The 27,091-nt window shown below is 40.6% G+C and overlaps 1 protein-coding gene across 5 annotated transcripts in view; it reads right to left on the bottom strand.

Moving 5' to 3' along the window:
* Positions 1 to 27,091, bottom strand: part of ITPRID1 (ITPR interacting domain containing 1) — a 101,576-nt gene that overhangs the window by 54,703 nt on the left and 19,782 nt on the right. For 3 of the 5 annotated variants that reach the window (XM_072153229.1, XM_072153230.1, XM_072153228.1), the window contains exons 2-5: positions 12,807 to 12,944; positions 9,743 to 9,774; positions 5,497 to 5,547; positions 3,369 to 3,420 (exon numbers count right to left, since the gene is read on the bottom strand). In XM_072153229.1, coding sequence (XP_072009330.1) covers positions 3,369 to 3,420; positions 5,497 to 5,547; positions 9,743 to 9,774; positions 12,807 to 12,847 — 176 coding nt within the window. In that variant the 5' untranslated portion in view covers positions 12,848 to 12,944. The remainder of the gene's footprint in view (positions 1 to 3,368; positions 3,421 to 5,496; positions 5,548 to 9,742; positions 9,775 to 12,806; positions 12,945 to 27,091) is intronic. The other 2 variants (XM_072153231.1, XM_072153232.1) reach the window with 2 other exon arrangements.

Raw genomic sequence — 27,091 nt, 5'->3', positions numbered from 1 at the left:
CAGTATAGGGTGAGATGATCCACACACACTTAAAGCTGTCTCTCACATTAAGCACCACTTTAAAGTTAGACACTAGTAAAGCCAGACTACATTTTTCTAGGTACACAATACCACATTGTAAATGCTATTGCATTAAAAGGCAACACTATACATGCTCTACTTTAATATTTCACATTGCAGTCACCTGATATGGAAATTTCTAACCATGTGAGTAGGAAATATTCTTATGGCTTTTTAGAACTTAGTTTTTATTTATAATGTTTCAGTTAAGGGAATGGTAGGAAAATAATTAAGTGTTGAATGCGTGTACTTCATACAAATGCTAAGAAGAATTGGACACTGGAAAAAGCTAAATCTCTTGGGCAAGCTAGACTGTACAAGATGTAAATACAATGCGCTTACGTAGATGTGACTTGTGACTGTCAGTTACTACAGTCATTCTTTATGGAAAATATCCTAATAGGGAATAATTGGGTCTTTATGGACAGCAAACTACACTTATAAAGACTGAATACTTGGCCATGCAATGCTGGGATAGAAGATGTTTCTAGGGAAGAAGATATTAAAATATTAGCAATGGTATTGGAAGGAGGTATTGTATTTTGGATTGACTTTTTATAGAGCTCTACAAAATTCCTGTTAAGGTGAGTCATCATTTAAATAAGTTTTTCTATTTATTCAATTAATAAAGAGATTGCAATAGTCTGTAAACTAGTTGTACAGCAGCTTATTTCAAGTTGGGAAATTTTACTTTGTTCCAACCATATTAAGGTTTCATTTACAAGGACTTTACATATGACAGGGCTGTTAAATATATGGTGGCATATGTAGACTATTAAAGGAAACCTACCATGAGGAATCTAGCATCAGAAGTAGATCTGATGGCAGATTCCTCCTGCCTGGCTCTGTCCTAATCTGTAATTTAATAATCCTGGAACCTAACCTAACTTTATTTTAGTAATATGTAAATTAACTGCAGAGACTACTTGGGCTTGTACTTTCCTGGATGGGCACTGGGAGATAAGGCCAGTACACACCCCAGTAGCCTTTGCAGTAGATATTTTTTATGCTCACATTTATACACTCATACACACATATATACATTTATGCACTGATGCTTACATTTATACACTAAGGGCTCATTCACACAGCCGTGTGCTTGCCTGGACCAGTAGGAGGGGGGGTGATCGCTTGTCACCCCTGCTCCTTCCCTAGGCAATATAGCGGCATTGTGTGCTCACCATGCCGTAACCTGGAGCCATTGAAAACTATGGGACTGTGATCTGGATGCAAATCATGCGACCAGATCACAGACCCCTTTGCGGCCGTGTGAATGAGGCCTTACACAGATCTGTACCAGTAGCTGCTGACCACATGGGGGAAGTAGACGGCAGGAATTAGAGATGAGATCCCTAGTCCTGTCAGCTGTCTGCTGCCCCTGTCTGCTGCCCCTTCTCTCTCCCCCAACATTTCTTATCTGAGTTTCTGGCCCAGCTATGTACTGTGGACTTGTATATACATATTGCTTTACAATATGCAGCATAATATGTATGTTCCGTTGACTTCTGGAAATGAGAATATAAAGCTACTTGTGACCAGTATTTGACTACAATACTGGCATTTTGGGCGGTAGCCCAGGTCCATGCATTCTAGAAGGCCCTTCATTGATTAAATCCTTATACATCTGTTCCTGCTCTCGATACACAAGTACAGCCATACAAAGTGCCATTTCAGAACCTCCAAAGGTTTTTTAACTACAGATTGAAAGCAGGTAAAAAGGAATAATCCTCCATTCCCCAAGAAGCTTGATTCTAGTGCCATAAGTAGGAAGTGATTCCAGACTTGTATGGGCTGTAATGCAGTCATACAGTCCAGGGCACATGGCAGTCTTAATATGCCCCTGCCTGTGACCCACAATAGACTTCCTTAAATAAATTAGTTGTGAAGGAACACTTACAACTGAAGATGCTAACAGCAAATCTAATGGTGCATGGCAGTAAGACCCCCACAATAGCTACAGCAGCACTGCTACGATGGGATTGTCAATCAGTGATTGAGTACAGTGGAAAGTTAATTGGTATAATGCATGATTGAAGAATATTGTAGGAGAGTTACAATATACATACAAGGTAAGGTGTTAGCATCAATGCTAGACTGATCAACATAACTGGTGCAATAATGATGGATCAAAGAGGATGAAGTTTGTTACATAATTATTAAACATTTGAAGCCATTGGTATTGAAATAACTTTATTTAAAGTTAATATTTCTGTGGCTTCTGGGTATTGAAATACATAAGCTCAGTTAGGGAGTTATGCTGTAGTATGGCAGTATATGGTAGGATCAATCAGCCAACCTAGGGTTAAAGCACAAAAAAAAAAAAAAAAATGCAAATCACCCCCCTTTCCCTAGAACTGATATAAATCTTAAATTAACAGTAAAAATCATAAACATGGTTTCCCACTTTCCCCCAAAATGTCTGATCTATGAAATTTTAATAACTTTTAGTCAGTAATGGAAAATTGCGCCCAAAGTTTTTTGCCATATTGAAAAATATAAAAAAATTCAAAAATAAGTGATCAAAAGGCCAATGAAGTCTTAAAAATGGTAGGATTGAAAAGTCATAAAAATGATGCCACACACAGCTCCTATTTGTATTTTTTTGTACACAAGGTTTTAATTTTTGTAAATATATGAAAGCAATAAAAAATCTATAAAAATTTGGTATCCTTTGTTCATACGGTACAAAAAATAAAATAGACATGTCATTTGGGGCACTCAGTGAAAGCCGCAAAATCCAAACCCACTAGAAAAAGGAGCAAATACATTTTTTCACCAATTCCATTTGTTTTTTTTTCCTGCTTCCCTGTACATGGCATGAAATATTAGATACCGCTAATATGAAGTGTTGTGCAAAAAAACAAGACCATATACAGCTCCATACATGGAGAAATAAAAAAAATTATGGATTTTTGAAGGTGGGAGTGAAAAATGAAAATGCAAAACTAAAAAAGGGCCTGGTCGTTAAGGGGTTAATTTAATTTCTGTTTCTTTTCTGTGTTATAAAGCTTATACTTCTCAGACACTTTTTTTGAGTAGTTTTTGTATTCTTTTAATCAGAAAAGACCTGAAGGCCTGGAAAATCAAATATTCTTTATGTAAATGGATAGTCCCATACTGAGATCTCAGTTATATGTAGAGTATTGTCTACCATTTCTTTCTGAACACTTTCCAGCAAACAAGTTAGAACTACAGATTTTCTTTATGCTTTTCATGTAAAGTGCTATTTTTTTTACAATATTTTTACCAATTTCTATCACTCATACAATACATATGTTGATTCACTAATTAAAAGAAATAGCTCTTACCTCATATAGTCTTTTACAGATAATGTAAGGATTCCCATTCTGGATATGGAGCCTGTAAGTTGAAATAAGCAAATAAGGTCAAATTAACAAATATTAATCAACACTGACTTTATCTATCTATCTATCTATCTATCTATCTATCTATCTTCTTCCATTTAGGATTACCGAGGCCACTGTGCCATTAGGAACCTTGAAAACCTTGCAAAAAATTCTTTTGTACTCTTTTTGATCTGTGACTTGCCACAATTCTGTTTCTGGGCTCCTTGGGTAGTTCCTTAGAGCTCATGATTCTCATGTGCTCTAACATGCACTTAGAGCTGTGAGGTCTTTTCTGTACAGACTTGTGCTTTTCCTGCAATCAGTTTAATTGAACAAAGCTGGACTACAATGAAACAGTAGTACCATCTCAATGAGTATCAGAAGGAAATGGACAGCATGTGAGTAAAATATGAATGTCGAAGCAAATGGTCTGAATACTTATGTGTGATATTTTAATTTTCTAGTTTAATAAATTAGCAAAAATATCTACATTTCTGGGTTTTTTTCCGTTAAGATGGGGTACATTAATGAGCAAAAAAAGAACTTCTAAAAGAAAATCTTACCAATTGGCTACAATGGCCCAGACATCACCATTGTCATATTCTCATTCTTTTCCTGCCGCTTTGTAAAACCTAACGGGATTTGCCACTCTTTAACTAAATTCATAAATTGCCCATGTGCCTTTACTGCCCTTATAATATTCCATGAATATTCACCAATTGCTTCATCATCCCTGATGCTTCCTTTAGTGCTCTGTGTAGACTCTGTTCACTCTGCATAGACATGTAAACAAAGATCCTACACTGATAAATAGGAGGGACCTGCAGCCGGAGATAATGACTGATCCTGCTGCTCCCCCTGCCACCTCCCAGTGTGTGTCAGTGAGACGGACGGAGAGAAAAAAACACACCGGAGGCTGCCATTAGGACAGACAGGAAGTTGTGTATATGTGTATAGTGCAGTATGGGGAGAATGGGGAAAGCCTGGAGCTTTTATAGACACAGCTACCTACATATGCAGAGAAATGTCTAATAGAAGATATTTATTGAAAAGTGCCCAACCCTTTTTACATAGACAAAATGGAACTTTTTCTCCAGTCATCTAACACATCCCTCCCACCATACTTAACCCCCCTCCAATCCATACTTAATGCTGCTGCCTGCCTTATCTATTTCTCTCCTTATTTCTCCTCTGCCTTGCCTCTCTGCAAGTCTCTCCAATGGTTACCCATTACATAGCGAATTAGGTTAAAAATATTAACCTTAACTTACATAGCTGTTCCCAATATGTCCCCTCCCTATATGTGAAAACCACTAACGATACACAATAACCACACTGCTTTGCTCCTTCACCTTGTGTCTCCATCTACCCTCCCATATAGATTGTGAGCCCTCATGGGCAGGATCCTCCTTCCACTTGTTTCAGATCTCTGTAGTTTTTGTATGTGCATTTGTTATCGTCTTGTAATGTGTGTGAATCCATTATTGATTGTACAACACCATGGAATTTGTGCTGCTCTATCAATAAATAATAACATCAAATGTTTTGTTTTTAAAATATCACAAATTTGTTGAATGTGCCAATTTGTGTCAAAATGTGCAACTTTTTGTAGAATGAGTTAGAAAAATTTCATTTTTGTTTTCAGACATCTTAAGTGTAAATTATCATGTGCATCCTGATGTGGTAGATTTATGAAGAGTCCCTGCATAAAAATGTTAAAATTTAGGCACAAATCCACTCCAGTCCCCCTGGTGGTGCGAAACCAAAAAGCAATGATCATAATAAATCAATTATGGAAAGTTCATTTCACCCATTTTCACTTGAGAACTGGCTGGAATTCTGTAATTGACTTTATATAACATATTTATTGTATTTTATTACTTTATTGTATTTGTCCATGGCCTCTATATGTTCTTCTATACTAACATAAATGCAGCAGAATTTTGATCTCAGATACATACTGTAGCAAGCTAATGAAAATGTTGATTTGGGTGAAGTCTAATGGTACATTTTGTTACTAGCTTTATCTACTGAATACAAATTTGATGTCAATACAATACTGTAGGTCAGTTGGTATTTTCCACCATACCTTCCACCGATACCGAGGAGTTATCTTGGTGGTTGTTCAATACCTTTAACTCTAAAATAGAAATAATGCAGAGAGTGAGAGAGTGTGCCTTTATGGTGTATTTGACAAAATCTAGATAGTTAAAGATTTAAAGAAGCCGCAATAATATTAACCGGTTAAGGACCGGGCCCTTTCCTGTTTTTTCATGTCCATTTTTCACTCCCCACCTTCAAAAATCTATAACTTTTTTATTTTTACACGTAAAGAGCTATGTGATGGCTTGTTTTCTGCGTAACAAATTGCACTTCATAATGATGGTATTAAATATTCCATGCCATGTACTCGGAAGCGGGAAAAAAAATTCCAAATGCAATGAAAATGGTGAAAAAACGCATTTGCGCCATTTTCTTGTGGGCTTGGATATTACGTCTTTCACTGAGCGCCCCAAATGACATGTCTACCTTATTCTTTGGGTCGGTACGATTAAGGGGATACCAAATTTGTATAGGTTTTATAATGTTTTCATACATTTACAAAAATTAAAACCTCCTGTACAAAAATAATTTTTTTGATTTTGCCAACTTCTGGCGCTAATAACTTTTTTATACTATGGTGTACGGAGCTGTGGGTTGTGTCATTTTTTGTGAAATTTGATAATATGTTCAATGATATCATTTTTAGGACTGTACGACCTTTTGATCACTTTTTATAGATTTTTTTAGATTTTTCAAAATGGCAAAAAAGTGCCATTTTCGACTTTGGGCGCTATTTTCCGTTACGGGGTTAAACGCATTGAAAAACCGTTATCATATTTTGATATATCGTGCATTTTCGGACGCGTCGATACCTGATGTGTTTATGATTTTTACTGTTTATTTATATTTATGTCAGTTCTAGGGAAAGGGGGGGGATTTGAAATTTTAGGTTTTTTTATTATAATTTTTTTTTTTTAACTTTTTTTATTTTTATTTATACTATTTTTCAGACTCCCTAGGGTACTTTAACTCTAGGTTGTCTGATCGATCCTATCATATACTGCCATACTACAGTATGGCAGTATATGGGGATTTTCTTCCTCATTCATTACAATGTGCTATCAGCACATTGTAATGAAGGGGTTAAAACGAAATGGCCTCGGGTCTTCGGAAGACCCGAGGCTACCATGGAGACGGATCGCCGCCCCCCGATGACGTCACGGGGAGCGGCGATCCCAGGTAAGATGGCGGCGCCCATGCGCCGCTATCAGTTTGAGGCTGCCGGCAGCTTTGCTAGCACCGATCGCGGATGTTACCGGTAAGCCTTTGCTTCAATATGCAGCAAAGACTTACCGGCTATGGAGAGGGCTCAGCCCGTGAGCCCTCTCCATGCAGCGCGACGCGACCGCCGCCGTGAATGCACGGCGGGCGGTCGCGAACCGGTTAATAATAATAATGCTAAAACTAAATAATTATATGCTTATAATATTAATGCTTACATTAAATAACAATCATAATTAACATAAGACTGTATGAACAGCTCTGTATTCACTTTATTTAGATACAGAGCTCAGGAAGTGTAGGATTATTATTAGAGATGGGTGAATCGATTTGAACTAAATTTCAGGAAAACTTCAATTCGGGAACAAATTGTTTCCCCCCCCCCCTTTGTTAGCAAAATGGGCGCGAGCACAACATGTTACATGGGGCAGAGAACTCTGGGAAGAAGAAAGGAACACCCTCGATCACATGTGCAGACATGTAAGCCAATCAGCAACCGGCAGGCTTATGTGGTGTCCATTCCCGTCATTTCACACTGCATGTGAAATGGGTTTCATCATCATCGTCGGGCGAAGGGAGTGTCAGCTTGCGCATCAGGCAGCAAGTCGCTGCTGTGGCCATGAGTCAGCAGGTTTGAAGCAGTGCGAGTGCGGGAGCCAAACGGCCGCGGGGTACAAAACCCGCTTCGCAGGTCCAAATAAGCAGTGGCACAGTGGCTCAGCGAGGCATCAACGTTAGTAGTCACTCAGTGCAGAGTGTTGGCGGTAAGATCACCAACTCGGCGGTGTAGCAGTTTTTTTGTTAAGACACCAGAGGTGCCGAACGTGTGTATATGTAGAATCTGCAGGCAGAAAGTGAAGCGTGGCCAGGGAGCTAATGTTGGCACCACGGCCCTGCATCAACACATGCAGCATCACCATCCAATGGCCTGGGAGAAACATGTCTCAGATGAGGTGGTCCATCCTGCCACCACAGCAGCAGCACCTAGTAGCACACATGCCATTTCAGTCACTCAAGGCTCCAGCACCTCAAAGTGCCCATGGAATTGAAGAGTTAAGGGATTCTAAGAGCGGCAGCTGTTATGTGCATGTCATACTAAAACACAACATTATTTGAAGACCAAACCACGCTCCCTATGCATATTTGAGCACGGCACAATGTTCTACAACACCCTAAAGGCTCTCTGCAGTCAGGAAACACCTGTTTGTTAATGTGATCCGTCATGATTCGGGTCGAGACAAATTTTATCCGAAAATTTGGTGAACTCACCGAATAGAATTTAATAAAATTCTCCCATCTCTAATTATTATATAATAGCTATGTTATTCTGAATTAATCTATGGTTGATGTTTTCTTATTTCCTGTGCTACCTATGGATAGATGGTTTTATGCAGAGCATTAGCACATGATTTTACAGCTTGTCTATACACCTGTGACTAAACCAACAAAAGATAAGATAAACTGTGCAAGCTGTACATCGATCAATAACATTTGCAGCCATAAAACTTGATATTAGGCAGCCATTCAAATTATAGGGAATTTTCCTTTGTCTTGAATTTTTGATCTTAAAACACAATGGGGCAGATTTACTTGCCCGGTCCATTCCCGCGCGTTCTCTGCGATGGATTCGGGTCCGGCCGGGATTCACTAAGGTAGTTCCTCCGACGTCCACCAGGTGGCGCTGCTGCGCTGAAGTTCCCCGAGGCCCGCCGGAATGCGCTCAAGTTCACCGGCCTATTCCTGGTGAAGGTAAGTGCAAGTTCCACGACCCTTTTTTTAAAAGAAATGCAGCGCTTTTTTCGAATCCGTCAGGTTTTCGTTCAACCACGCCCCCCGATTTCTGTCGCGTGCATGCCGGCATCGATGCGCCACAATCCGATTGCGTGCGCCAAAATCCCAGGGCAATGCAGGGAAAATTGGCGCAAGTTGGAAATATTCGGGTAACACATCGGGAACACGTGAATCGGCCCTTAGTAAATGACCCTCATTTTGTCAATTGAGCAAGATGCATAAAGGAGGTTTGTGTGCCCTGCACCTACATTTACTTCTAAACCAGAAATGTTGATTTTTCTAGTTGCCTTTGTAGACAAGGTGCATATCCTTATACATTTTGTGAATGGAGATATGCATTCTGTGAACATGACCCACGCTTTTTTCAGTAATGGTCAAGTCAGACTTGCAGATACATGAGTCCCATTGTAGCTTTCTCTACTGGTCTTGCAACTGCTGTTAAAATGTCTCTACTCTCAATTTCTTTTATATTCATTCATATTCATCAAATACAATCCTTCATAAAAGATTTTATATGGGAGGCCAAACTAGTGTACATACAATGCAATAAAACTTTGTTCATCCCATGGACTTTGTACAGTAAAGCTCCAGGAACAGATGTTTAATACAACATAGCATATTCAACATATTCAAAATATACAACATACATCCTAATGGGACGGGAAAGATCTTTTATACAAGGTCTTTGAAGAACAGAATATGGCATCTGCAAGCGATATCATCACTGTGAACATAACTCTGACATCACAGCTAAAAACTGCTTTAGATTGGCAAAAATATTCTTGTAAGGAACATGAGATGCCCTTATGAAATATTTGGGGTTGAATATTAAATCAATTCTCTCACCTCTACTTGTTTCTTTGCTGTAGAGGAATATGTTCCCCAATCTACTAAAGTTTAGACCTCTAGATAAGGATAAATTGCAATAAAATGTGAAGAAATTCTGTGTAATAGAGAACAAAGATTGGTGACAGGCATAGTGCAGACTGGTTCTGAGTACTGAGTTCTCTTTCTCTCTCTTTCTCTCTCTCTCTCTTTCTCTCTTTGGTATTTGAGTAATATCCATGTGGCTATGAATTATTTCTCCATCAGCATATCTATCTAGGCATGTTATATAATTCACACACTCTTTTCTCCAGTTTCCAGTCACAGATAAAGAAATGGATATGATATAGAATTCTGTTTGCATATAATATAGAAATGCCTTCTTTTTATCTTACCTGCGTGTTTTGTGCTCTCTATCCCTGGCGGACTGCAAATAGAAACATATTTAGTTTGATAAGATTGAAGTTATAGTCTTTTGTAAAATTTTTGTTAACATGAAAAAATATTTCTGTTATTATTTTATTTGTTTTTGTTTATGAATAAAGCTCTTTCTGCAGTCACAGTCAAGATGTCAAACTCTGACTAGGGAGCCATCCTTAACAAAATTACAATTACAAAATGCATTACAGTGGCACATATCACACAGCCCCAAAACCAAGGGTCAAACTGACAAAAGTTGAAAGTGGTATCAACAAAAGTGATAAATTTATAAAATAAATATATAAAAATATATTTATTGGTAGCATAAGAATAAAAAGATAAGAATACTTATGATATCCAACTGGGACTCTGGCTACACTAGTGTATGTAATTTCCTGAGTTCACCTCTAGTATCATAGGTATGTAAAGCAGAGTAGGAGACCCTAGGTCACAGCTTCAGGAGATTATATTGGTGTAGCTTTAAAAAGACCAGTTCCTTAAAGGAAATCTACCATTTGCTTTTATACATTGTGAACTAAACATACCTTAGAATGCTGTAGCAACACTGATGCAGAAACTTATCTTGTTTAATCCCTGAGCTGAGCGGTTTTGATGAAAAAACAAATGATAAACTTATGATAATGAGGCTCTGTAGCTCTTGTGGTTACCCTGGCGCTCTCCCCTTACCCTAATTATGCACTGCTCCAGTCATGTCCCACCCAGCATTAGCCGAGAATATGTAAGCACTGTGTTGTCCCTGACAGGCAGAAGTAATCAATCACTGCACCATCCACCAGTTGCTGTGTATGAGTCATCCAGCTCAGCTTGATTAGTCCTGCCTGAACATTTCACACAGGAAGTATTGTGGGTATCTATGGCAGCCAGCCTGCACCCAGCTCCCAAGTTCTTGTAATGGAGCTGTAATTTTTTAAGACAATACATTAATTTTGGCCAAAAATGAAACAGTCACAATGTAGTAAATGATAAAAAACTCCACAAAGTTTGATGCCCAATTTCTCCCGACTATGCCAATACCCCATTTGTGTTGGTAAACTGCTGTATGGGCACAAGCCGGGCATAGAACAGAAGGAACCCCATTCAGAGCATATTTGCATTGTCACATCCTCTGCAAACTTTCCAACCTGGGACCACTACAAGATGGCACAAGATTGGCAACTATGGATGTTGCATCCCTCTACTGCAACATCCTTACTGAAGAACAACGTGGCCACAGAACCTGTCCTACAGCTCATTAGGTTTCTACTGCATCACAATTATTTCTCCTTTGTTGAGGACATTTACTTGCAATATATGGGAAGTGTCATGGGAAGCAGAATGTCACCACAGTATGCCAACCTGTTCATGGCAAAACTAGAGGAGGAGTTTCTAACTACCTGCACCACTAAACCTCCAGCATACTTCTGCTATATTGATGACCTGCTTATAATCTGGTCAGGATCTGAAGATGAACTGTTATCTTTCCAAAGAAGTTTTTACAAATTCCATCCTACTCTCCCCGGACTACACAAAATCTAAGGTACATTTCCTGGACACAACCATATACATTAAGGACAACAGCATACAAACTACAATTTATCAAAAACCTACAGGTCGTCCAGCGTACCTAAAGTGGCACAGTTTTCATCCAAAACATATCAAGAAATCTATTGTCTACAGCCAAGCTCTGAGATACATCCGGATCTGCTCAGAGAGTGAGGATAGAGAACAACACCTTCTATCACTAAGAAGAACATTCTTACAACAGGGGTATCACCCCCTGCTTATAGATACACAAAGCTACAAGGGTTCCAAGGAGCAGCCTGCTGGAATACCAACAGAAAGAGGACAAGTGCAGAGTACCCCTGGTGGTCATGTACAACCCCCAAATGAAGATTTTGAAGAAAATTGCAGCAGATCTCCAAGCAATTCTTCATAAGGACAACAGGCTAAAGGACATATTCCCGGACCTACCCCTCCTTGCCTACAAACAGCCACCAAACATGAGTAATTTCCTGGTAAGAAGTGCCCTCTCACCACCAACACAGACGGGCACTTTTCCCTGCCACAACAAAAGGTACAAGACTTGTGCCCATGTTCTATCATCAAGCACAGCCCACATTCCCAACACACAACAGGAGTATAAAATCCCGGGCACATTCTCTTGTAAATCCTCCAATGTTGTGTACATGATACTGTGCATGAGGTGTCACACAAATAACATATACATTGGGGAGACTCAACAAAAACTTCAGAGCAGGATGAATTCTCACAGATACACCATAAGTGAGGGGATGGACACACCTGTGGGAAAAGACTTTTCTGGACCAGGCCACAGCGAGAAGGATTTAAAGGTCCTAATCCTGAAAGGTGACTTTAAGGACAACAGAGAAAGGAAAACCTGGGAGTTCAAACTGATGATGACTTTCCAGTCACTGACATGACCTCAATATTGCACCTGGGTTTATGGCTCATTACATGGACTCACTTCAATCCCCACAAGAGACTAACTCCAGACCCCTGCCATCGTAGGCCACCCCCCCCCTCCCCATCACCCTCCTCTGTGTAACATAACCTCTAGTTTTATTGCCCCAGCTTATCTTAATTGAGTCTCACCATATGTACTAATTATCTTATTGTAACATCCATCAAATCTTGTGTTTTTCTCTCAGTGCTTCATTTGTATCCATGCCTGAAGAAGGGGCCTATGTGCCCTGAAAGCTTGCACCAAATATCATTTTTCTGGTTAGCCAATAAAGGTATCGTTCCTTAAGCACTTTTGTAGTTTTTACACAAAAGTATTTACATCAGATTTTTAATAGCCAAGAGGGCATACTTTTTACATTATGTCATTCAAATTGTTTAATTTTCGATGCTAGTACTCAAGGTACTGAAAGCTATTTTAAATGGCTTATTTCCTGTACAGATATATTGAAAAATATATGACAATTATTAATCTTTTTCACATGATTTTCACTAAATTCTTTTAAGAACAAACTAAATAGCTCTTCTTATTATTCTACAAGTTAGACATTCTCCTACCTTTGGGACCCATTTTCAGTGCTGAGTTCAGAATTCTCCATTGCAGCTCACAATATAGCATTAATTCTTTACTGCTGAGTCTGGGGTGTTCTTCTATCCCATGACATGAAAACCCTGTAGCCATGTCACTCTATACCTCTAAAAAACACATAAGTAGAAGACAATTATTATTATTATTATATAAGCGCTATAGGCTTAAATTCAGGATGGTTTGAATATATATACAGCTATAATAATAATTACAATAATATGATGCAATATAATTTAATATATTATACTCACTTTTTGTGGTGATAAAAGCATCCAAGCACATGTCATAGTGCCTTTCACATTTAAAAATATTTTAAGAATGGGTGATATAAAAGGTGCTATCCAACTGGCACTCTGGACTGTTGATTATTCACGTGAATTCATGCCTCCTGCACAATACATAGCTCCCTTTCCCCTCTTGTGAGAGGTAGATGACGTCTTGCGAGAGGCATAAATAGTTAACAGCCCGGAGTTCCGGACATCACATCCCTGTGCTGCAGACTGCTTTTTTTCTGCATTTTCTTTTACTTAAGTGGTAGATTTCTTTTAAATAAACCTTTTAAATGTTTGGCTTCATCAGCTTACATCTACACCCACTACATAGCAAACTACAGACTGCTGTAAAGTGGCTATAATGACAGACTGCCTGCTCACTCTACACATCCACCTCTCCACATCCATCAGTTCTAGCAAGCCCCTTGTTTGTTGGTAACAGTTGATGGCATCCTACTCAGACAGCTGGAGTGTGCAGGAAGCGAAGAAGTGCCACTGGAAAGAACACGTCCGCCCCTACTACATTGTGGGGGTTTCTCTCCATGTCAGATAAGCTGAAACAGGTCAATGCTGTGCCCACACAGGGACAGCAGCTGAGAGTGCCAGCGGTGGCAGCTTGGAGTACCACAGGAAGACGACTAACAGCCGCAATACCAACCCAGCTGCACCTCTTTACATGTGTCAACTTCCGCCATCCATGGCATTCATGTCACCTTCTTCTTCCCGATGCTTGTAAGTGCGTGTCTTCTAATTGTTAAATCCTGCATGTTGTCTGAATCCGTCGGGTTGTCCAACGGCCCACCCCCAATTTCTGTCGCGTGCAAGCTAGCGCTGATGCACCAAAATCCGATCAAGTGCACCAGAATCCTGGGGCAATTCGGCACAAAATGGAAATTGTCAGGAAACCCAATGAAAATGCGCTCCTTAGTAAATGAGCCCCAGTGTGCTCACCATACTGCACAATAGATTAAAAGGTCATGAACTAACATTTTTGCTGCTAGCTCACTGCCCTCATTTACGTTTCTGTGTATGAGGCCTAAATATGAAGTTGATTTTTGGATCTACCTAAATGAGTCACAATGGAAATTATCTTTAAATACTTATATTATTTCTTTACCTGACATACTGCAGAAAGTTTGATTTATCTGTATCAGATAAAATTATACATGTACAACTTATATAACAAATATATTAATGCTGCATGTTGACATGTAGATAATAATTATTAGGGGTATTTATTAAGATTTTTAAATATGGGCTGTGTGTGATAGTCATAAGTATCATAGTCATCAAAGAGCAAACACAGCTAACTGAAATGGCTTAAACTGGATCTTTTCAGGCATCAGTCCGTAAAGTTAAATGTGAAGGACCATAAAGGGCCCCCAGCATAGGTAAAATATCAGGGTAGCCAGCATGGGATTCATTAACCAAGGGGGCTCATTCAACATAAGAATAAATAGCAATTAGCGATGAAGGTTGCTTATAAAATTTATCTTAACTCTACTGACCTTTATTTAAGAACTATGTGCATCAATAAACTCTCCACTACATCATAATTGTTTTTTTCAATAAGACATCAATAGTCTTCTAGTTTTGTATTATAATTTAGCTGTATGCTTACTATGCATTTTGATATGTTATATGTTGTTGAGCATTGCCTTTTAACTGTATATATTGTTGTATTGCATTCTATAGTATTAGTGATCTAAAAATCACATATCAAAAGTACTAGTAGGGGCTAAAAAATGTCACCCTCCCCTTTCGTAAATTATATATAATAGTGAAGAGACAAAGGGTTTCACACATTACATGGTCCAGCATCTCAAAATGCTCATAGTATTAAAATACCACAGTTAAAAAATTGAAGTCTAAAAAGTTACAGGTGTCTGAAAAATAATATTTTGGCTAAATTCTGAGCTTTACATCTTTAAAATGTATTCAAACCTACAGTAAATAAACAAAGGCTAATAAATGACTGCTCAGTGGGAACATAAAAATGGTGCTACTACCAAATACAATTTGTCTTGTATAAAACCAGGCCCTTAATAGCTCTGGAAATGGGAAAAATAATGAACTCTAAATTTTGGAGATCAGGAAGTAAAAAACAAAAACATAAAAATAAATAAATGAAATGCCTCACGAGGTCTCTAATAAAAATAGGTTTAAAAATAAATAAATAAATCTGTTGTGTTTTGACAGCCATGTGTTCCAAAACATATTTGTGAAGAAAGCTAATATATGTGAAATCATTTTAAAAATGTGTAAGCCGTATTGTTCATTACAATAAAGAGTTTAACAAAAATTAAAAAAAATAAAGCACTAAAAGAGAATATGAACAAGTAAAAGAGTTTGGACAAGAGTGTGAACAAGTAAAAAGCATCTCAAGGTCGTGTGTACCAGATGCGACACACATGAACAACAAGCCAAAGAGCTGAAAACATTTCCTCAGTATGTTAGGTTCATCTTGGGAAAGTCCCGAGCTATAGGTTCTGGTATTTTTTTCCTGTTATAAGAATCATGTGGTGTGGCGGTCATGCAAACATGAATATTGGCAGAAGGTGGATTACTACAATGGCTGGGATTTATTAGAAAGCACATTTCAGTGCTCAGTGCAATGCACAATGCTGCATGCTTGACATGCCTTCCCATCTGAGGTTACTTTAGCGGGCCTGCAGATTTTAATAGATAAACAGAGAGTGAATACTTGAAACCCTTCAGCGTCTATTAAAGCTGTTCATGTTTTGCTGTTGAGACTACTTTGTCAAAGTCATGTGCATTACAAGATGGAATGATAAGTTACAATAAACACTGCAAAATATTTTTTGCCTATTTCCTCCTATAGTCCCTCTCCCCAGTAGTCACTTCTCGTTTCACTAAAATCTTCAACATTTCTCTCTCTTCTGGTGTCATTCCCCCTTCCTTCAAGCATGCAGTTGTTACCCCATTAAAAAAAAGCTCCCCTGGACTCATCCAGTGCTGCTAACTACCGACCAACTTCTAACCTTCCTTTCATCTCCAAATGTGTAATGTAGTAACTTTTTGTCCCCTATGATTTGTAAAGTGCTACAGAATATAATGGTGCTATATACTGTAAATAAAGATTATTATTGTTATTACCATAAAGCCTCATTCTTCTTGCAAAACCACTTTTAGGTAAATAAAAGTAATAAAATAGCTTTCTCCATTTTCTGCCCCATTAGTCTTCAGCAGAGTATAACCACATATAAAAAGGCCACATTACACCACATCTACTGCAGACTTTCTTATATTGTCCCTAATTAAATATAAACTTGTTATATTTCTTATATTAAAGGGGTATTCCGGGAATATGAACTTCTGACACAAAAACCCATGATGATATAAATAAATGAATACAACAATAATAAATGTCATTAGACACAAAACAGAGCTTAAATAGTTTGATTTTATGATTTACAAAATTTATGGCCTAAAGTAGGTGGTTATCACAAAGATGGCTGCCACTGGAAACTACAAGTTCCATGATCCTTTAGTTCTCAGTAACTCCTCCTGCCTGCTTATGCTCTGTTCCCAGTGATGATGTAACAGGTTTTCTTGCTCTGTTACCATAGTAATGATGTGTAACTGCCATCACCACAACACTGGCCATATTGGCTGCACTTCAACCAACCAACTACAGCCAAACATAGTGGTGACCACATGACCTGCCCAGGCAGGTGCAGGCCATGTGAAGTGGACATGTGACCAGCGCCATCTTCTGTCCTGTCCGGACCGCGCGGAGGAAATTAACGGACTGATTAAAGGGCCAGTAGCATTTTAATTCTCCATTACAGCCTATGTCACCAGCATTTTCCACTAAGGGGAGCAAAATTTTAAATAACAACTAATTACATATTAGCTTATATTTTGAGTACCCATTTGTATATGAATTATGCTTATTCCTGGAATACCCCTTTAACTCTTTGTGCCTTAGAGGACCCAGCCTATATTTTCCGTTTTCTATTCTCTTCATCTACATATGAGAGTTTATTTTCTGTAAAATAAGCAGCTTTTTTTTAAATGGCACCATTTTTAGGGCACGTTAATTATTATAAACTGCATTTCATAACTCTTTCTCAGGTAGAGAATGAAAGAAAAAGGCAATTCCATCGAACTAAAGTAGTGATTAACAGTAATTATTATAAAACAAGCACATTGCAGTGTTAATTTTCAACCTACAATATCCTAATGCCTTGATGACCTCTGCACCTACCTCCTACCTCATTAGCTTCTATGTCTAATCTACTTAACTAGCTTTTCTGTACTGAATTTCTGAAACCAAAGAGATTGTCCAAAATTCTGAAAACAGAAAAAAAGGCAACATTGTTTTACTGTTTGCATGGTAGGTGGTCCCTAGTAAAGTAAAAACCAAAGCATCATTACAAATATTGTAATTTGCTTAACAAAACTATAAAAAGATAAGTTTTTTTGAAGTGGTTCTACGAGAATAATTTGCCCCAGCATTTTTGCTGAAATTTAGATTATAAAATGTGGACAAACTCTTTAAACCTTGGGAGAATAATGCAGGACATTAAATAGAGATAGTTACTAGGAGGTTTTTTTTAAACCATCAAAAGTTCTTAAAATATTTCAGGAATATGAAAAATTGGTAACAAACAATAGATCAATATTGATGATTAGAGATGAGCGAACATACTCGTCCGAGCTTGCTGCTCATTCGAGCATTAGCATATTCGCAACTGCTCGGTGCTCGGATGAGTATTTTGCCCGCACAAGAAAATGTCATCTCGCGGCGTTTAGATTTTTGGCAGCCAGAAACAGAGCAAATCACAAGCCAGGAGACTCTGCACTACACCCAGCATCTTGTGGTACACTTACATGTTGATAGCAGTGGTTGGCTGGCCTGATCAGGTGACCCTGGAATATACTAGCCCCTGCCCGCGCTGCTCGGATCATTCTCTGTCTGGATGCCTTTAAGGAGAGAGCTGCTGCTGGTCAGGGAAACCGTTAGGGTGTTCTATTAGAATAGTGTTAGGCAGGAGCCCTTCTTAGGGCTACAATAGCGTTATATTTTATTTTTTTTTATTTGCTTGTGACTGGGCTAGCTGGCACTAGTAGTGCAGCTAGTACCATATTGTGAGGAATTTGCAGGGAGACTTGCGAACGTTCTATTTAGCTCTTAGTGACACACATATCCATCTCAAACACCTAAGTGGGAAAATTTATTAGGGGTTTGATTGAATTAGGCACAGTCTGACGATTTTTTTTTTTTTTTTCAAAACTGAAAAGTCATAGTCACAGCACAAAATCCTGTTGTGTGCTGTCAGTGTAGGTTAGAAACTAGCCATAGGAATCATCATCTTCTGGTTGCTGACACGTTTTGTTCAATAAAAAAAAAAAAAAAACACCAAAAAAACAGAATAAAAAAACAAAAAAACACAAAAAATAAAAAAAACACAAAAAAACACAGGTGAACACAGTGCTTGTGAGATGGAGGTGAGTTCTATACCAGAACAGGTTGGAAGAGGCAGTTGTGGGGCCAGACGGAGAGGCAGGGCCAGAGCTGGTGCATCAGCGCCAAATGTTTCACGTAGTGAAGCTTCCGTGGCGAGGGCTAGATTTTCTGAAGTCTGGAGGTTCTTTAAAGAAACACGGGATGACCGATGGACAGTGGTGTGCAATCTGTGCCACACCAGGATCAGCAGGGGTTCTACCACTACCAGCTTAACCACCACCAGTATGCGCAGGCATATGAATGCTAAACACCCCACTCAATGGAACCAAGGCCGTTCACCTCCGGCCGGGTCCACCACTGCTCCTTACCCTGTGTCATTTGCTGCCTCTGCTAGTCACCCCCCTTCCTAGGACCCCGGCACAAACACCTCCCAGGCGAAAACCAAACCTTCGCCTCCACAATCCTCCACAGCGTCCACCAATGTCTCCATGCGCAGCGTCCAGCTCTCTATACCCCAGACGCTGGAGCGCAAGAGGAAATAGAGTGCAACCCACCCACACGCCCAAGCCCTAAACGTCCACATCTCCAAATTACTCAGCCTGGAGATGCTGCCCTATAGGCTGGTAGAGACCGAGGCCTTTCGCAACCTCATGGCGGCGGCCACCCCTCATTATTTGGTCTCCAGCCGCCACTACTTTTCCCGATGTGCCATCCCAGCCCTGCACCAGCACGTGTCAGACAACATCATCCGTGCCCTGAACAACGCCGTTTCTGACAAGGTCCACCTGACCACGGACACGTGGACGAGTGCTGTCGGGCAGGGCCACTATATGTGGCTGACGGCACATTGGGTTGGAGCTGGGACCGAGTCTGACCCTTGGGCTGCTCATATACTGCCGATGCCGAGGATTGGGTGCAAGTCTCTCAGGCCTACTATGCCTCCTCCTCCTCCGACCCCTTCTCCACCTCCTCCTCATAATTACCATCCGTGGGCATGGAGCCATCAGTCGGTAGCTCTAGGCACAGCAGCAGTGCCGTCGCTAAGCGACAGCAGACGGTGCTCAAACTGCTGAGCCTAGGCGATAAAAGGCACACCGCCCAAGAGCTATTACAGGGCATCACGGCGCAGACTGATCTGTGGCTGGCACTGCTGAACCTGAAGCCAGGCATGGTTGTGTGTGACCACTTCCACCAGAACTGGTAGTCAGCTTCCTCAAGTCAGCTTCCTCAAGTCTACAATGAGGAGTGGACATGGATATCTGTCAGGTGCTGAGTAACTTTGAGGAGTCAACACAGATGGTCAGTGCCGCCATCATTAGACTCACCATCCCGCTGCTTGGCCTGTTGAAAAACTCTCTAGTCAGCATGAAGTCGGAAGCTTTGCGCTCGTCACAAGAGACGGGGGAAGAAGATTCCCTTGTTGATAGCCAAAGCACCCTCAGGTCTGTTTCTCAGCGCGTATCGGAGGAGGTGGAGGAGGAGGAAGAGGAGGAGAATGCTGGCGAGACAGAAGGGAGCATTGCTCAGTCCTTCACTGTTCAGCGTGTATGGGCAGAAGAAGAGGAGTTGGAGGAGTTGGAGGAGGAGGAAATGGAGAGTCAGGCCAGTGAGGGGAGTGAATTCTTGCGTGTTGGGACTTTGGCGCATATGGTAGATTTCATGCTAGGCTGCCTATCTCATGATCCTTGCGTTCAAAGAATTTATTCCAGCACCGATTACTGGGTATTCACTCTCCTGGACCCACGGTAGAAGCAAAATCTTTCCACACTCATCCCTGGAGAGGAAAGGAGTGTGATAATGCATGAATACCAGCAGGCCCTGGTGCACAAGCTGAAGCAGTATTTCCCTTCTGACAGTGGTAGCGGCAGAGGGCGTACTTCTACGGGACAAGTAGCGAGGGAGAGTAGGCGGGCAGGCAGCTTGTCCAGCACTGGCAGGGGTACGCTTTACAAGGCCTTTACCAGTTTTCTGTCACCCCAGCAAGACACTGTCACCTGTCCCCAGTCTCGGCAGAGTAGGGCTGATCTTTACAGAAAGATGGTGAGGGAATATGTAGCTGACCATACCATCATCCTAAATGATCACACAGCTCCCTACAACTACTGGGTTTCAAAGCTGGACATGTGGCCCAAACTGGCGCTGTACTCCTTGGAGGTTCTTGCCTGCCCTGCCGCTAGCGTGTTGTCAAAGCAGGTTTTCAGTGCAGCTGGTGACATCATCACCGATAAGCGTACACGCCTGTCGACTGATAGCGCTGACAGGCTGACACTTTTCAAGATGAACAAATCCTGGATTTCTCAGGATTTCCATTCTCCACCAGGTAAAAGCAGCTCAACCTGAATAATGTATGCACTCCTCCTCCACATTCTCCTCCTTCTCCTCCTCTTTGTACACTAAAGCAGAGGAAACTGGATATTTTTTGCCAGGGCCAACTGCCTCTAGCTATAGTACTCTATGTATTTAATTTTTCTGGAGGGCCACCTAGCCGGTCCTCTGTTTTAAACAATTTTTGGGAGTGCCACATACAGGTACTCTATGTATTTAATTTTTCTGTTGGGCCACCTACCCGCTGCTCTGGTTTGAAAACTTTTTTGGACTGCCACATACGGGCACTCAATCTATTTATTTTTTCTGGAGGACCACCTACCTGCTCCTCTGGTTTGAAAACTTTTTTGGACTGCCACATACAGGCACTATCCAAATTTAATTGTCTCCATAGCAGCCTCCACACGTAGTCTTTATAGCTGCCTCCACACATTGTCTCCATTGCTACCTCCACACTTTATCTCTATAGCTGCCTCCAAAAGTCGTCCACATAGCTGCCTCCATACATCGTCCCCTTAGCTAACGAGCTGTGTCAGGCAGAATTTTGGGTTGTTTTCACGGCTTCCACATCAAATTTGTTAACTTTGTTGCCACCCTGCTGTGTTATCCACAAAATATACCGCCAATCTTTTATCATTTACCGATATTATTTCAGCGCTATTTGCGCATCTGTTTACGTTCCCTTCCCTGCCATAACCAGGCCAATTACTTATAAGAACAGTACTACACTTGATCTTATACAAAAGGTTCTTAGAAGTACTAATTGTAGCCCAGGCCTGCTTTGAAAGGCCCATTTTGGGTGGGTAGGAGCCAAGAGACAGGGGCTTGGACATGCAAAGTTTGCCTGGCAGCGGACCACCAGCTCCATCCCAAGATCCAACTAACATAGTTTCAACTGCAGCACCTTTAATCTACTACTACCTTACTGCCTCCATACATCGTCCCCTTATCAAACGAGCTGTGTCAGGCAAAATTTTCGGGTGTTTCACCAGACACATAATGGAACTCAGCCCATCTGTCGCCGCCATGCTGGAGACCTGAAGTTGCAATCATAGCAGCGCAATATGGATGCCCCATACTGTTGCTCTTAATCATGGAACCATTTCCGAAAAAAATAAAAAATCGAACCGCTATGCTATTCCATTATTCCTAGATTAAATATTCAAACAACCCCGTCTGCTTTAAAAATTATAATTTTTTCAAAGTAAACGTTTCTGGCCCACAGGCCCATTTTGGGTGGGGAGGAGCCGAGACACAAGGGCTTGGACAGGCGAAAGCTCGTCTGGCAGCGGACCGCCAGCTCCATCCCAAGATTAGGCAGCCTCAGAGGCATCCATGCATGCTTCCCCTGCTGTTTCCTGTCCATTTCATAGTTTCATAGTTTCATAGTTTCATAGTTTATACGGTTGAAAAAAGACACTTGTCCATCAAGTTCAACCAAGGAAGGGTAGGGATTGGATTAGGAAGGGATTTAGGGGAAACAATCCTATATAGCATAACAATCAATGTTATTTAGGTGTAAAAAGGCATCTAGACCCTTCTTGAAGCTCTCCGCTGTCCCTGCTGTGACCAGCGCCTGAAGCAGGCTATTCCACAGATTGACAGTTCTCATAGTAAAAAAGCCCTGTCGCCTCCGGTGATTAAACCTTGGTTTCTCCAAACGGAGACAGTGCCCCCTCGTCTTTTGATTTGATTTAATCTGGAACAACTTACCACCATATTTTTTGTATGGACCATTCATATATTTATATACATTAATCATGTCCCCTCGTAGTCGTCTCTTTTCCAGACTAAATAAATCTAGTTGTTTTAATCTTTCCTCATAACTAAGATCCTCCATACCCCTTATCAATTTTGTGGCTCTACGTTGAACCCTCTCCAGCTCCAGGGCTCCCTTTTTATGGACCGGTGCCCAGAACTGGACAGCATATTCCAGGTGTGGCCGAACCAGTGCCTTGTATAGTGGTAATATTACATCCCTATCACGAGAGTCCATTCCACTTTTGATACATGACATGATCCTACTAGCTTTAGAGGCAGCTGATTGACATTGCATGCTGTTATTCAATTTATGATCTACTAGTACCCCCAGGTCCTTCTCAACAAGGGACTCTCCCAGATTTACTCCCCCAAGGACATATTTTGCCTTTGGATTATTGGCCCCCAGGTGCATAACATTACATTTATCCACATTAAACCTAATTTGCCAAGTGGATGACCAAACATTCAGTTTGTCCAAGTCACCCTGCAGCCTATGAACATCCTCCATAGACTGTATTACACTACACAGTTTGGTGTCATCTGCAAAAATAGACACAGTGCTATTAATTCCTACCTCTATATCATTAATAAATATATTAAATAGTAGTGGGCCAAGCACAGAACCCTGAGGTACACCACTCATAACTGGTGACCATTCCGAGTAGGAATCATTGACCACAACTCTCTGGATACGATCCTTCAGCCAGTTTTCAATCCAATTGCAAATGATTCCTGCCAAACCAATAGCCCTAATTTTACCCATCAGGCGTCTATGAGGGACAGTGTCAAATGCCTTTGCAAAGTCCAAGAACACAATATCCACAGCTGCTCCTCCATCCAGGCACCTGCTCACCTCTTCATAGAAGCAGATAAGGTTAGTTTGACAACTTCTATTCTAAGTAAACCCATGCTGGCTGTCACTTATTATACTATTTGATGTCACATACTCCAGTATGTAGTCTTTTACTAACCCTTCCAACACTTTCCCCACAATGGAAGTTAAGCTTACAGGCCTGTAATTGCCTGGCGAAGTTCTAGAGCCCTTTTTATATATTGGCACCACATTTGCCTTGCGCCAGTCACTTGGCACCACACCAGACATTACGGAATCCCTGAAGATTTTAGACAGTGGTACAGCAATAACAGAACTTTAAGAACTCTGGGGTGTAACCCATCTGGTCCAGGAGCTTTGTACACATTGATTTTATTGAGCTTAGATTGGATAATGCCTACATTCAGCCAGTCTACTATATTACATGGTGCATGACCCGCACTGGCACCACCCAAGTCATAAGTTCTCTCATCTATTGTATAAACGGAGCTAAAAAACCTATTAAGTATCTCCGCCTTCTCTTGGTCTCCAGTCACCGATGCACCATTTTCAGAATAAAGGGGTCCAACCTGTTGTGACCCATTTTTTTTTGCATTGATATACCTAAAAAATTTCTTGGGATTTGTTTTGCTATCTTTAGCCACCTGTCTTTCATTTTGTATTTTGGCTGATTTGATTTCCTTTTTACAGATTTTGTTAAGTTTTTTGTAAGTATTGAAAGCCTCAGGTGACCCGTCAGATTTATATTTTTTAAATGCCCTCTTTTTCTCATTAATTGCCCTTTTAACTGTAGCTGTAAGCCACGAGGGGTGTAATCTAGCCCGTCTATACTTCTTACCTATTGGAATAAATTTAGAAGTATAAAAACCCAGGATAGATTTGAATTTCTCCCATTTAACATTAGTATCACCATGTGACAGTATCTGATCCCAGTCTATATCCTGTATTGCAGCCCTGAATTTTTGGAAATTAGCCCTCTTAAAATTCAAAGTTTTCGATTTTCCCACCTGTTTCTGCTTTTTAAAGTTTAAGAGGAAAATAATTATATTATGATCGCTGTTCCCAAGGGGTTCCTGGACACTGACATTTTGGACAATCTCCGCATTGTTAGAAATCACAAGGTCCACGATCCTCCACAGCGTCCACCAATGTCTCCATGCGCAACTTTCAACTGTCTATACCCCAGACGCAGGAGAGGAGAGGAAATACAGCACATCATCCTCTTATTAAAAGAGCTTTGTCAGGCAGAATTTTCGGGTGTTTCACCAGATACATAATGGAACTCGGCCCATCTGTCGCCGCCATGCTAGAGATCTGAAGTTTCAATCATAGCAGCGCAATATGGATGCCCCATACTGTCGCTCTTAATCATGGAGGTCGTCTCCATGGCTGCCTCCACATGTCGTCCCCTTATCAAAAGAGCTGTGTCAGGCTCATTTTTCGGGTGTTTCTCCAGATACATTATGGAACTTGGTCACTATGTCGCCACCATGCAGTGTTATCGACTAAATATACCATCAACCCTTTTGTTCACATAGGAAATCATTTCAGCGCTTCTTGCTCACAGTCTAGCCTGCCGCTGCTGCCTCTGCATGCCGTCCCCTATAGTGTCAGGGTCAATTATTGGATGTTTGAGATGCTATCTAGCCTCATTCGGTCACTATGTCATCACCATGCTGTTGCCCATAATTTTGGCATGATGGTGCGATTAAGCAGCCTCAGAGGCATCCATTCATGCTGCCCCTGCTGTTTCCTGTCCATTTCCGTGGTGTTTCCATCATTTTCTGAGGTTTCCAGGTGTTTGGCCAAGCTTCCCAGTGCAGAGCCTTGGTCCCCTTGAAAAATGCTCGAGTCTCCCATTGACTTTAGTGTTCGTTATTCGAAATGAGCACTCGAGCATCGGAAAAAGTTTGACTTGAGTAACGAGCACTCGAGCATTTTAGTGCTCGCTCATCTCTATTGATGATCTATTTCCCTATAAAGTGTTGATAATACCCTGTGACATGTTATTGCCAGTAACTAGATTTACCAGGAAGTTTGTGATATTTTCTTTGTGGAGTTCCAGCACTTACATTATACTGTATAGACGTGTGTCTTTTCCTTTCACCTGAGTCTGGCTATTGGTGGCTTTGAGATGTGAACTAAGCAATAATGTACAGTAGATGCTTACTAACACACTGCTCCTGAGGATCCCCTTAGGTCAGCTAGATATGACACAGAGGCAAAAGCAGATAAAAAGGCTGTGGCAGAAAATTTTAGAACATGTTACACATTTATTAACTGCAATATATATTACAGTAATAGTTCTTTGTGGACATGGTAAAGCATACATATCCTCCTGGCTAGGAATGGGTGACAGTTTTGAGATGGTAAATATTCTCCAATAAATTGAAAGAAAATAGGGGGAGTTCATTAAAGGGAACCTGTCACCTCTGATCAGCTAAATAAACCCCAGACAGTACCTTAGAGAACACTGTACAGTCATCTCAATGCTTCTAATCTTGTTACTCTGTGTTGCTGTTGTATGATAAAAACAACTTTTATTCTTCTTGTCGTTGTTCATTTATGCAGTCAAGGAGGGTGGGACAGCTTTCTGATCCACTCAAGCTCTGCCCGCCTCCTCACATTACAAACCAGACGCATTTGCAGGGGGAACCGGTAGGGCCGGCCATGGACATGCACGCCGATGCCAGACTAACAGGCGGACTCCGCATTCGGGGAAGTTTGAAACTGGATTGTAGTGAAGTAGAGCTGGGGGAAGGGTTTTGATTCGTGGGTGCAAGCAAGAGTAGCCGCGAGGAAGCGGGCAGAGCCTCCTTGATTGCAAAAATGAACAAAGACAAGAAAAATAATAGTTGTTTTAATTAAATTATATTTTTTTGAATATTAAAAACAAAAAAATACTTTTATATTTTTGATTAAGAAAATAACTAGTTATCACCTATTCCCAGCCAGGAGAATATAAATACTTTACCATATCCACAAAGAACTGTTATAGTACTACAGACTTGTAGGTTTGTTGGTCATTTTGTGACACAATACAGGCGGTCCCTGACTTAAGGACACCCAACTTACAAACAACTCCTAGTTCCAGACGGACCTCTCTGCCCACTGTGACCCCTGGTGAAGTTTACTGGATGCTTTACTTTAGTCCCAGGGTGCAATGATCAGCTGTAAGTTGTCTGAAATTAAGCTTAATTGATAATCCTGGTTCCCAAGAAAGCACAAAATATTGAAAATACAATTGTCACTGGGACCCAGGGACTGCCTGTACAGTTATTCTAGAACTGAATTTGAGGATTTTCACTCTTTATTTGTATGAAGTTAAGTGAGTGCACTCCATCATATTTTACTCATGAAGAGGTTCAAACACCTTAGAGGTCTATAAGCATGGAAAATAGAAATTGAATAAAATTAAGCAAATATAAAAAACTTGAGGCCTGCAAAACAATTTCACTTTAGAACAACTCCTTACGCTGACGTTTAAAACAAACAAGTTAGCCCAAGGCAGGGGCTAACTAAATGATTGGTGGGGTCTCTGTTAAGGGTAGCACCCCAGATCACAAAACGGGGGTCTGTTGATCCCCAGTTGTACCCCGGGATGAAGAGAACAGCCGGTCAAGCAAGTGA

This window comes from Engystomops pustulosus, chromosome 5 (assembly GCF_040894005.1).
Source record: "Engystomops pustulosus chromosome 5, aEngPut4.maternal, whole genome shotgun sequence".
In the NCBI taxonomy this organism is placed as follows: domain Eukaryota; kingdom Metazoa; phylum Chordata; class Amphibia; order Anura; family Leptodactylidae; genus Engystomops; species Engystomops pustulosus.
This window is presented reverse-complemented; position numbering and strand designations above follow the sequence as displayed.